This window comes from Ipomoea triloba, chromosome 4, assembly GCF_003576645.1.
Source record: "Ipomoea triloba cultivar NCNSP0323 chromosome 4, ASM357664v1".
NCBI classification, from domain to species: Eukaryota; Viridiplantae; Streptophyta; class Magnoliopsida; order Solanales; family Convolvulaceae; genus Ipomoea; species Ipomoea triloba.
In genome coordinates, this window is record NC_044919.1 from 22,935,744 (window position 1) to 22,947,863 (window position 12,120).

At 37.7% G+C, this 12,120-nt stretch overlaps 2 protein-coding genes and 1 pseudogene across 2 annotated transcripts in view; 2 read left to right on the forward strand and 1 right to left on the reverse strand.

The window, feature by feature from the left end:
- Positions 1-2,023: 2,023 nt before the first annotated feature.
- On the reverse strand, positions 2,024-2,794 carry LOC116016010. The gene has a single exon (XM_031256179.1). The coding sequence runs from the start codon at positions 2,792-2,794 to the stop codon at positions 2,024-2,026; it is 771 nt and encodes a 256-aa protein (XP_031112039.1).
- Positions 2,795-2,865: 71 nt separating this feature from the next.
- Positions 2,866-3,224, forward strand: LOC116016011 (annotated as a pseudogene).
- An 821-nt stretch (positions 3,225-4,045) lies between these two features.
- LOC116016787 (V-type proton ATPase subunit C-like) overlaps positions 4,046-12,120 on the forward strand; it is a 9,390-nt gene continuing 1,315 nt past the window's right edge. Inside the window, exons 1-10 of the mRNA XM_031257190.1 lie at positions 4,046-4,284; positions 4,381-4,449; positions 4,597-4,724; positions 4,827-4,926; positions 5,949-6,016; positions 6,665-6,806; positions 7,030-7,146; positions 7,293-7,418; positions 11,057-11,140; positions 11,256-11,335. Of these exons, the coding sequence (XP_031113050.1) occupies positions 4,165-4,284; positions 4,381-4,449; positions 4,597-4,724; positions 4,827-4,926; positions 5,949-6,016; positions 6,665-6,806; positions 7,030-7,146; positions 7,293-7,418; positions 11,057-11,140; positions 11,256-11,335 (1,034 nt within the window). The 5' untranslated portion in view covers positions 4,046-4,164. The remainder of the gene's footprint in view (positions 4,285-4,380; positions 4,450-4,596; positions 4,725-4,826; positions 4,927-5,948; positions 6,017-6,664; positions 6,807-7,029; positions 7,147-7,292; positions 7,419-11,056; positions 11,141-11,255; positions 11,336-12,120) is intronic.

Genomic DNA, 12,120 nt, shown 5'->3' on the forward strand with positions numbered 1-12,120 from the left:
AACTAGGAAGTTTGATAAGGAAATGTGTTGTGACTTATATACTCATTATATGCTTGTGATTATATGGCATTAATTGTTGATTGCAGTAATGAAAGGCATGGACACCATATTTGGTAATGTGTATTTACCTTTATGAATTATTTGTCAAAACTTTTATCTGATGGAAGTGACAAATGGATTACCTTACTTAGCCGTTGTGCTAATTACACTTCACCGTGTACGTCATTTCAGATGTCATCCAGTGAAGGATCCTGTAGCCCGGCAAACACTCCTGATCATGTTTGCCCGGGACCTACTTTTGTTGGTCAGACTTGGCATGACACGCCGGACAGAGACCCCTATTCTCCACCCGATTCTCAAAGCTCTCCAGACTATACTCCAGCGTCCCCTGACTATACTCCAGCAACCCCAGTCAGCCCAGTCAATCCTTATTCCTTTTTGGACTTAGTAGATGAGTTAAATGCTCAGTATGGGTACTACCCCATAGAGCTTATTCCCGGTTCTGACCCTATCGAGTTCATTGTCCGCTACCCGTGTCCGTGGGACTCCGACCCACGAGATTTTCGTGACGAGTGGTCAATGATGTTAGTCGAGTGTCGCTTCCTCGATCACATCATGTGGTTCGAGGGAGAGTGGCACCTCGTTTGGGGCACGTACACCACACCGGTGTACCGAAGTTTGGATTAGAGGGCCAGAGTTGGGAAGTTTTTGGATGGTTTTCTCTTTTTGTGTATATATATCTTTTGGTAGCCTTAGTTTTGGCTGGCTCTAGTCTGTTAGGGCAGTGGAGGACCCGAAGTTTGTAAATAACAGCTGTCGGGCAAATTCTTATAAATACCTTTTGATATTAATATATATGCCTAGAATATTATATTTTGATGTTTGGGGTGTTGATGTTGAGTGTGTTTCTTTTAGCCTGTGCACTTATAGTGGAAGTTTTATCAAAGAGGTGATAGGCTTCACTCTAAGTGTGGCGGTAGCACCCAGTTTACTGCTGTAAGATGTAAGCTTCCGCAGCGTTATATTACGCATATTGTAATAGTTGTCGGAGTAGAAATTGGGGTGTTACAGGATTGAAAACAAATCTCTTCTTAATCTAAAGTCTGGGCTACCATAAATTGTAGAAAAGAACCATTCTTGCGAGTTGGGCTCTGCAACCCCCCAAGAGAATAAATTGGGGGTGCGTTTGGAGTACTTCCACTGAAATGTTCTCCTTCTAGAACACCCAAATCCCCCCAGAAAAGCCAAAGGCTTCAACCCTCAACCATTCATCGAAACCAATCTCGGCACAAATCCCATCAGCTTGGGATCTCGACACTCTAGGCTCGAGTAAACACAGAATACTAGGTTTATGCAAAAAGATTAAATTTTTTAGGGTGTGGCGATAAGGTCTAGATGCTGCACCTTGACAATTCCAAACTATGATATTCATGGTTAAAAAGTAAAACAAAAAATGCTCGTTAATCGAGCATGCGATCATCGATTGCTTGGGACGAGCGCCCCAATTAACCGTCGTCTTCTTCCATGGCATCTGGGACCTTCGGCGTCCCTGCACTATCAAAGAAATTAGCAGCTTCGTCTGGAGAGACATTGGGGATAGGTTTCTGATGTAGTAAGGGAGAAGATGGTTTCCATGCATCCGCTGTTTGATGGTTAACGACAGTTCGAGACACGGTTTTTCCTTTGGCAGAGCCCCGGACCACCACATGCTCGTCTTCCTCCGCTACTCTTCTTGGAGCCGAATAACGACCCCCCTTCCCCTGTTTCCTCTGCCTTGTCCCGATGATTGACCCCTTCTCTGGTTGGTCGGCCTGTATTGCGCCGGGGGTGAATCTGTTTGCCATGGGCGGGACGGCCTAGCGTGATGGTTAGTCGCTGGGAACTGAAACTCTTTTTCAGCCTGAGCCGTATACTCTCCGTCTAGAGGGTCTTCATTCAGATCGTTCAGAGGGGTAAACCTTGAGCTATACAACTGGTTGTTGTACACCGTAGTGCCCTCAAATGGAGGTGATATCCCCGGAATCTATCGTGTGGTGGGTCTTTTCTGGTTTTCCTTAGCTGGTCTCTTTTCTTTTCTCGTAACTAACATCCATTGCCCATAGCTTTCCTTGGTAAGGTCTCCTCTCGTTGATGTTTTCTTGACAAGAGCGGGTAGTTCCTCCCTATCCCTTGTTGCATTAGTAGCCATAGCATCCTCCCCTTGTTCCCCATCTGCCCTGTTAGCAGTGCTCATACTCTGTCCGCAATTGTCTTTCCTGTGGCCGAAGACTCCACACTTGAAGCATACCATGTGAATCCCTTCGTATTCGATCAGGCAAACTTTATCTTCCACAGTGAATTTGGATAGGAGTGGTTTGGAGATGTCAACTTCCACGCAGATTCGAGCAAATTTGCGTCTTGTTGCTATGCTAGTTGTATTGTCAATCTTGATTGGCCTCCCCACCTTGTTTCCGATTTTCCTCAAGAAATCGTCATCAAAGTACTCAATAGAAAGGGAGGGGAACCTTACCCAAACCAGGAGTTTTTCTGTTTTGTCCGTCAGGGGATCGAAATTTGGCCTCCATTCTTGCACAAGCACATAGTGATCAAGAACCATCCATGGCCCTTCGAATTTGGCATAGTCATAATCTTTCTGTAGTTCAAACTTTGCCAGATAGTATTCCTCCTCCAGATCGATGAGCTCCATATGCCCTTCGGGTTTCCACATGTTCTGAAGTCGCCTCAGAAGGTAGTTGTAGCCCACTGACTTCCCAAGAGAGTTATCATACACCCAAACCTCAAAAGTTGTGCCCATTTTATAAAAGAATAAGAACAATAGTTGTGTCCGATTAAAAGAATAAGAAACATGTGAGTGTAGAGGGAGATATGGAGGAGGAGGAACATTAGGTGTACGGAAGAGAAATCCCCATTGAAGGTGAATTGGACGGAGACATGGAGCCTCACGACACCGATGTTGACAAGTCCACCGCCGATGACGACGACGTTAAGGAGCTGGATGAGATGGAGAAGCGACTAAAGGAAATGGAAGAAGAAGCGGGTGGTGCGCTTAGAGAGATGCAAGCCAAAGTTGAAAAATGAGATGGGTGTTGTTCAAAATCCTGCCAGTGATGCTGCTTCATTCTCAGGCAAGCAAGGAGGAAGTTGATTCAAAATCAATCTTTGTAGGCAATTTGAGAACCAATATGCTATTCTTTTGCTATAAATTTTCTTGTCTGACTAGTTGATCTACTTAAAATATTTCACTTCATATTACTCCTTTTGGTTAAAAAAAGAAGAAGAATAAGAGTAAAATGAGATGAAGGAAGAAGAACAGTAGTACGGTGCAGCAGAGTAGTTGGAGAAGATAAGGGCATAAATGGAAAGAGAGTCAAGTTGCTTTGTTTGTCTTAAAATGCGTGCCAAAAGGAAATATGACATCCTTTACGGGACTGAGGGAGTATATATATATATATATATATATATATATATATATATATATATATATATATATATATATATTCACAGCACACGTGAATATATATATTTATAAAATATGGTGGGTTTGCGGGCCACAAAATAATATTTCATTTGAAAAGATTATTAAATAAGTTGGGTGGATTAAGTTTAGGATTAGGAGTATTTAATAAATAAATAAATAAATAAATAAATATATATATATATATATATTTTTTTTTTTTAAATTTTTTTTTTACTTAGCCCACGGGCCGGCCCGCGGCCTGCACGGGTTAGCTCGCGCGGGCCGTTTGTCAATTTTGGCTCCCCCCATTAGGCTCGTATTTTCACGGGTCTATTTTTTCATGACTCTAACTCGCCCCACCGCAGGGCGGGTGCGGATCAGTCTGCGGGCTTTGTCCCACTTTGACAGTCTTAGGTATCACTATACTCGAAAGACACGAAGAAATCTCCAAAGGGTAAATAAAACTGAAATACTTCAGTTTAAAAAATTAATTAAAGTTTATAAATTTGATCTTTACACCCCAAAAAATAAAAAGTGGTGAGCGAGCTTGTGAAGCTGTAAATTGTAATTCGTCACGTTTAGTACGTAAACATTATTAGAGGGGGTGAGATCAGTGACGAGCTCTAGAACCACCTGTTTCCTTAATCAAATTCAATTAAAAGAAGAAGAGAGATCTGATCGATCTGATCTAATCTAATTCGATCGCAATGGCGTCTCGATATTGGGTGGTGTCGCTCCCCGTTCAGCAAAGCTCCTCCGCCACGTCTCTTTGGAGCCGCCTTCAGGAATCCATCTCCAAAAACTCCTTCGACACTCCCCTCTACAGAGTAATCTCTTTTCTCCTCCCATTCTGCTACTTGAGATCTCCATTGAAACTAAGCTTTTTAGATCACACAATCCAGTTATCTCTTTGATTCTCGCAGTTCAACATCCCCAATCTCCGTGTCGGTACATTGGATTTGCTCCTCGCGCTCAGTGACGACCTCGTCAAGGTGAATTTCCTCTGCTTTCCCCTCAATTTTCGAATTACATTTAATACCGGAATTCGGATTTCAAATGGCTGTTAAATCTGTTTTGTTTCGTCGGTCTGTGAATGAGGAATCGCTGAATTGTTTTGAGCAATCTGAAAATGTTTGCAGTCGAACAACTTCATTGAAGGGGTGTGTTCGAAGATACGGCGCCAGATCGAGGAGTTGGAGAGGGCTTCTGGTGTGGCCAGCAGTTCTCTCACTGTAGATGGGGTTCCTGTTGACTCCTACCTCACTAGGTAAATGCCATTTATTTTTTATTGTTTGTGTTGTTCTTCTTATTCTCTTCCTCCTCCTTTTATGGTTTTCTTCTAAACCTTGCAATTTCATTTTTGTCCTAGATTTGTGTGGGATGAGGCTAAGTATCCTACAATGTCACCTCTGAAGGAGACTGTAGATGGAGTTCACTCCCAAGTTGCGAAGATTGAGGATGATCTTAAGGTATTAGTTTTAATGAGGATGCTTAACCGTCCTATCTGTAAACCTTTTCGTTTTGATAAAATTTTCTTATATTAAAAACCTAACTAGCAGGCAGCAATAGTGATAATATCATCACAGTTTCCAATTGATGCACCATAACCTTCCGATTTAGTGCATTTTACTTTGAAGCAATGTAATCTTCATTGTCTAGTTTTCTTGTATCAATTAGACATCTTAGTTGACAGTAGAGTGCCATTGCCATCTTGGCTTTGGTTTTCTGTGTTTGCATCTTTCAGTGGAATATTACTGTTCTTTCCTCAATTTGGTACTAGAGTAATGTCAGAAATCCTTCTTTGCAAAGGAGGATAACCTTGAAGCAAGAGCTCTTGTTAATTATTTGATACTTGCATAGACGTTCTTTACATCTATTCATTCAAATGGAGTAATGCTGTTAGTTCAAACCACAAAAACTCCTCCATATCTAGTTTTGGGACTTGCCTAGTGTTAAGTAGAGCTCCATTTTTAGCTGTCATCATATTTTACTGAAGTGAAGTCATCATTATATAATTGCTGAGTAGATCCGGTGGTATGTGTTGTTTTGAAGCCAGGTATCACATTTTCCATCTTTGTGATGGAACTAGACTCTTAATAAAAAATACTATTTGTGATTTCTCCATCATTTAATATGACATTTATTTCCAAGACATTCAAAAAGAATTGTTATTTTTAGTAGATAGTAACAGTTTGTACAACATGTTTCTTATATGAATTAAATCTTTTACCAAGATTAGGTGGCAAGATGAGGATAATGTTTCACTATGCTCTTGTGAAGCTACATTTGTTCTTTCACTAAAATTTCACTTCACTAGAATTTTCATCTTTTGGACTCCATTGTGCATATTTATGAGGTATATGTAATTGCTGAGCAGGAAACCTGGTTATGCCTTTCAATCACAGTTATATGCCAGAAAAGTTGAGTTTATTTTAAATTTATCATTGGAAGCTCTGTAAAACTTGTAACTTATGTTAGTAATTTCTGACAGGTTCGGGTTGCTGAGTACAACAATGTGCGTAGCCAGCTTAATGCCATAAACCGTAAGCAGACAGGAAGGTATGCAATGATTCACATACAATGCCATCACATTTTGTAATAGTCTACCTTTTTTCTGGAGAAAACATATCACAGAACCAGTCCATACCTTTCTTTGTTTGATAAAGCTCTCACATCCTTCTGTGTGGATATTGTTGAAGTGCTAATGGTGCATCTAGTTTCCATCTGGCATCTAAATTTTTACATTTTTCCTTCCATTCCCTGTGGTGCTTAATAGTACAGCTGGGAAAATGACATGTTCTTGAAGCTAAGTGAAAGGGCTCACAGAAATTATAGGTCTTAGAATGACAAGATTTGACATTTAAGATTCACAAGAGTGAAATACAAGCCTACAAGGAACTTATAAATCCTAGAATGACAAACAACCCTATTGTTATTTGTTAAAAACTTAAAGTACATGTACTTTTCCTTACATGTCTGAGAGTGGAAATTTGATTCCTGGTAATAAGGAATCTTCTATTGACACAGAAAAAGGGTGTCTTTGCTCCAAATGTTTTCATTTACTGTTTCTTTTTTGTAGTTGAACTGTTAGAGGCTATTTTAGATTTCTTTAGGAGATCTATTTTGCTTTTATTTTTTAGATTAGACACTTTTTCTATCTGTAACTTGTAGAAAATCTTACTAAGATTGGTTTTTTCCCTTTCTCAGTTTAGCGGTCCGAGATCTGTCCAATTTGGTTAAGCCTGAAGATGTGATTACCTCGGAACACCTAACAACCCTCCTTGCTGTTGTTTCCAAGTTTTCACAGAAAGACTGGTTGGCTAGCTATGAGACACTCACTTCCTATGTGGTATGACTCCCATTTTCTGTTTGTGTATATGTATGGCATTTGACTTTGTGTTGCTGATCTTTTGGTTACACATTAGTTTCTTTGTTGTCTCCAAAAAAAAGTGAAAGTTTGCACCATGTTGTATAGTTAAATGGATAGCCCTTCTCTTTTTATTTTTGATTTTCTGTGTAAGTTTGCGCTTCATCCTACAAGTTCTACTTTTTCATTGAACTAATTGTTTTAGGTTCCCAGATCCTCTAAGAAGCTGTATGAGGACAATGAGTATGCTCTTTATACTGTAACGTTATTCACTCGTGATGCTGACAATTTTAGGATTAAGGCACGTGAAAGAGGCTTCCAAGTGAGTTTATCACTCAATTCTTTTTCCTTTTACAAATATTTTGTACCCTTACTGTACTTTATTTAGTAAACAATGTTGGAAAAATTATGCTTTATGGGTAAAATATTGATTAGTACAGACATTGTCTCATTCCTTTTGTGGTTCAGATTCGTGATTTTGAGTATAATCCTGAAACACATGAAAGTCGGAAACAGGAGCTGGAAAAACTGATGCAGGACCAAGAAACATTCCGAAGCTCTCTTTTGCAATGGTGCTATACCAGTTATGGGGAGGTACCTAACTTGATGACAATTATAATCTTCTCTAAATTGGACTTGATCTCTAAATATCTAATTTTAATCTCTATTTTGGTTTTATTAAATAGACAGATGTTTAGTGTTCCGTTGGGTGATAAATCAGAAACAGCTTTCCCAGAGCTTGCCTGGGTAGTGGGTTTCCATACTTTTGATAAATAGATCTTGTCTCAGTCTCAGTTTCTTTGTTTTTGAAAATGATTTTCAAATTATTCATTTTAGTCACAATTTAAATGCATAATCTGGAAACAATATGTCAAGGACAGAGAAACTGAATCAAACTATTGACCTATATGTGTTTAGGAATAACAATACCCACCGACCTGCTTTCTATATGCAGAATTAAAGGGTGTTTGTGTAGAAGATTTGGGGTGAATTTGTGTCCAATCCTGCAAAGGTGGATTTGGAATTTCCCATCTGCATCTGCTAAGGGTGAGCGTCCAATCCAATCCAATCCGCCAATGGTGGATTTTGCGGATTGGATGCCGATCCTAAGTTTAAAAAAATGAAATTATAATAGCCAATTAACAATAAATTAAAAGTTAAAATTCTAAAAAATTTAACAAATAGTTCAATGTATAAATGCATTGGAACTCCTTTATAGTTAAACAAGGATGTCGTTATGAAAGAACCGGCTAGCTAACAAGCAATCCGACAAAACCATTATACAACTATCCGAAGGGGAAGATGGGATTATATGATAGAAGGGAGAACAAAAATATGACCCTATTGGATGAAATTTTGGCTTCTCCGTAAAGTGTCTAAATCCACATGTACAATTGATTTATTCTATAGCTAGAACTTTAATGGACAATCACAGGCTACTGGTGTTGAACATATTATCTATCTGCTTGCATGCTCCATGTATTGGTTTCTAGTGAATTCTTGAAAATCTACAACCCATGGCATGTCCTTGTCAACTAGCTTTTTGTTTAAATTTAAATCTAAACAGTTGTTAGAGTTTTGGATATGTAATAGTGTTGAAACTTAAATCTTACAAGTTATTACAGCGAGTATTTGCCACAGATTTAGAAGGTACAGCATTCTTTTCAGAGAACAGTTTAGGGAAATATTCTCCATTGGCATCGTGATACTTCCTATTGAGCATTACAGATGAATTTGTTAGAGAACTAGGATAACACCTGGACATCATTACTCTTTACTTCTTTAGAATCTAATTGAGTCAATGCCTAATCTTCTTTTTTTTTTTACCCATTGTTAGGGTTTATAAATTATGAGTCAACTTCTAATGGATTACAAATAAAGTATGGGCGTATGCGTTAATGCGTATTGTAGATTATTGCCCCATTAACACTAAGAAGTACGAGGAATTTTTTTTCCTTTTTATTTAAGTGGAAATTATTTGGGGACTACCCAAAGTGGACCATAAAACTAGGTTTGCTATCTATTTGAGGCTATTGAGCCAAAGACCTAGAGCTCAACATAAGCTTGAGTTTTCTGCATCTGACATTCTGACTGGATTTCTAGTTCAATTTTGATTTGGAATTTGTTTATTGAGCAGGATTCAGCATATCAGTTGAGACACCAATTTCTAAGTATTATAGGATTCTGATACCATGGCTCTGAAAACAATATTATAAATATGATGTATATGATTTTCGAGCCAGTTCATCTACTTTTTCATTGAAGTTGGGAACTATTTGAGGCTTATGATATGCTTCTAACTCAGTCAAAGACAACCGTTAAATTCTTCTTTGCTTTGTACTTTAGTTTGCTTCTCTGTTAGCAAGGCATTCACTTTGAAATTAAATTCATTTTGTTTATATCATACTGCATACTTACGCCTGCACCCATGTTCGAGGTACTCACTTTTCTTTTTCCTTTTTGTTCTGCATTCCTGTGAAAGGGAGAAGAGAACAAGGTTCCGCACTTTAAAAATTTATTCTTTTCATTTGATTCTAATTTCATAAATTTTGTAACAAGCAGAGTTCCCAACTGTTTTCTGTAAACTCAGTTTAAAGCAAAACGTCCCTTTACTAATTACTATATCCTTTATCAAGAAAGGGTGCAAAATACACTCATTTGTTAAGGCTGTTGCTGGCTTCCACTATGCTCCTAATGTGCTGGCTGTTGCTGTCTCTTAGGCATTCTAATAGAATTTGATTGCTTCCTAGTTAGCAGTTAAAGATCTTGCAGAATGCTTGTCTCTTATATTTATTAAAATGGACCATGCTGCAACGGTGCAACCAAGACTTTTTGAAAATAACTTTAAAATTGCTTTGGACATACTTGTGTTCATCAGCATATGGACACACACAATTGCTTTTAGTTAATAGAGGGAATGGGTCATTTATCTCATTTACTATAGTCAAGGAGTTTATAGTTTATAGAATAAACTTTACAATCCACCATTATCTTCTTATTTAAAAAAAGAAAGAAAAAGAAATGATATCCATTCCCTTTAGAAAAGGCTTGGATTGTTTGTCCTTTGTATTTCACTAGATATCCATTTCCTTTAAAAAAACACGTTAATTGGTTCTTTTTGCATGTCCTATATTGCTTGCCATTATATTTTCTTTGGTATCTGAATTATATAGAGTATTATTATTTTTGGATGTATTCTCTTCTATTTAGGAAACTGTTTCTTTTCGTGCTCTACTTTGGGCATTGAGATTTCAATTTTCATCCTCAATTTTCAATAACCTTGGGCTTTATCATGTTTTTAATCATCCAAGTATTGCAAGTGGTCTCAGAAATTGGGCCTGTGAGAGACCTATATATATGCAATTTCTCATAATTGAAACTGAAACCATGCTCTACTGGCTGTTTGACATTTGATTGAAGGAAAGTGGGTTTACATAAAAGGGGAGCTTTCAAACTATTTGAAATTGAACAATTTTAATATTTTGGAGGTGTAGTTCTGCAATGATGCATGCAAGGCAGATAAGATGGGGACATTGTGATGTTAAATATTTTAAAGTTGCCTTTAATGATGGTGTGAACTTGGATTAACTTAGATTAAATGATACTTGTGGATCTGTATCCTTCATTTGGTTGGACTGTGGCTGTGGCATGTGAGAATGATATAGAGGAGTCCAGTAGTTTTAAGAAATAAGTATGTTTTTGTTTTTGTTTTCTATAAGCTCCTGTTTATGAGTTTGTAGTGTTTTTAAAGTGAGTGTATTACCGAAATGGTCCTTCGACTATTCCGAAATTACCAATTTGGTCCTCGACAATTTTTCGTACCCAATTAAGTCCCTCGACTTTGAAAATTTTAACCGATTTGGTCCTCCGTTTATTTTGCATTTTTCTATAGTCAAGAGACCAAATTGGTAAATTTTTTTATAGTCAAGGGACCAAATTGGTAGTTAATTTTTCACTGAGTAGTTGACCTTTCTAGATGTGCTTGTAAATTGAATGAGCATTCTATGTTGTGCTTTACTGCATAGTTAAAGATAAGTAAAGTCAGTATCGAAGATAATATGTGTTTACCTTCCTGCTCTTATAGCTGCAGATGGAATTGATATTTTGTTATTTTGTTATTTTATAGGTTTGCTTATCATATTTGCAAGTTGTCAAATGTTCAGAACTTCAGACTTTTTTGCTCCATTTAAATATTTTGATTTGAGTTATGTCATTCTATGGTTCTCCTGCAGGTTTTCAGCTCCTGGATGCACTTTTGTGCTGTACGTGTCTTTGCTGAAAGCATTCTGAGATATGGCTTACCTCCATCCTTCTTGGTAATAGTTACACAATTTGCTTTTAAAATATTCTCGTCACTGCACATGCATATGCTTTTATTTGTTTATTTCTTAAAAGTATTTTCGCATATTGACCTATTTGAATGCGTTTCAGTCTGTTGTCTTATCACCATCGGTGAAAAGTGAGAAGAAAGTGCGGTCAATTCTGGAGTCACTCTGTGACAGTTCAAACAGGTATTATTGTCTTGTTCATCTTTCTGTTGCTACTATAACAAAAAAGATTAATCTGAACTCAAGTGAGTTTGTTGGAGAACAAATGAAATAAACTGGTGGCTCAAGAGAAACCAATTTTATTGAATGTGAGCTAAATTGTTTACTTTCTTACCCGAAGTGGCCAAAAGGGTGTGTTTGGTAACCCGAAAAATGATTCCCGGAAAATGTTTTCCGAGTTTTCAGTGTTTGGTAACGTTCGGAAAATACGGTCAACGGAAAATGTTTTCTGTTGACCAAGGAAAATCAGTTCATTTTTCCGGACTTACGGAAACATTCTGTAAGTCATTTTCCGGAATGGCCAAAATGGCCATTCCGCATGTTCTCAACCAAAATGGCCATCTCACCCATTCCGGCGGACTGGTTTCCGCCAGTCGGACCTTTGTTTTTTGTTTTTTTTTTTTTGTTTTGTTTTTGTTTTTGTTTTTGTTTCTTTCTTTTATAATAAATATTATGGAGTATTATTTTATATATTTTTATATTATTTTATATTTTAAATAAAATAATAAAATATATAATTACAATTCTACTTATTTTCCACTTATTTTCCAAAAAATAACCAAACACACCAAGACAGTTTTTCATAACGCAACCAAACATGGGAAAGGAAAATGTTTTGTAGAAAATATTTTACGGAAGTCATTTTTCTGCTTTCCAAATGGACCCTAAAGTAACATTGCTTAATCATTGAGCAGAAGCATATAGGGGCTTGATGCCCCCCCCCCCCCCCCCCCCCCCCCCCCCCCCCC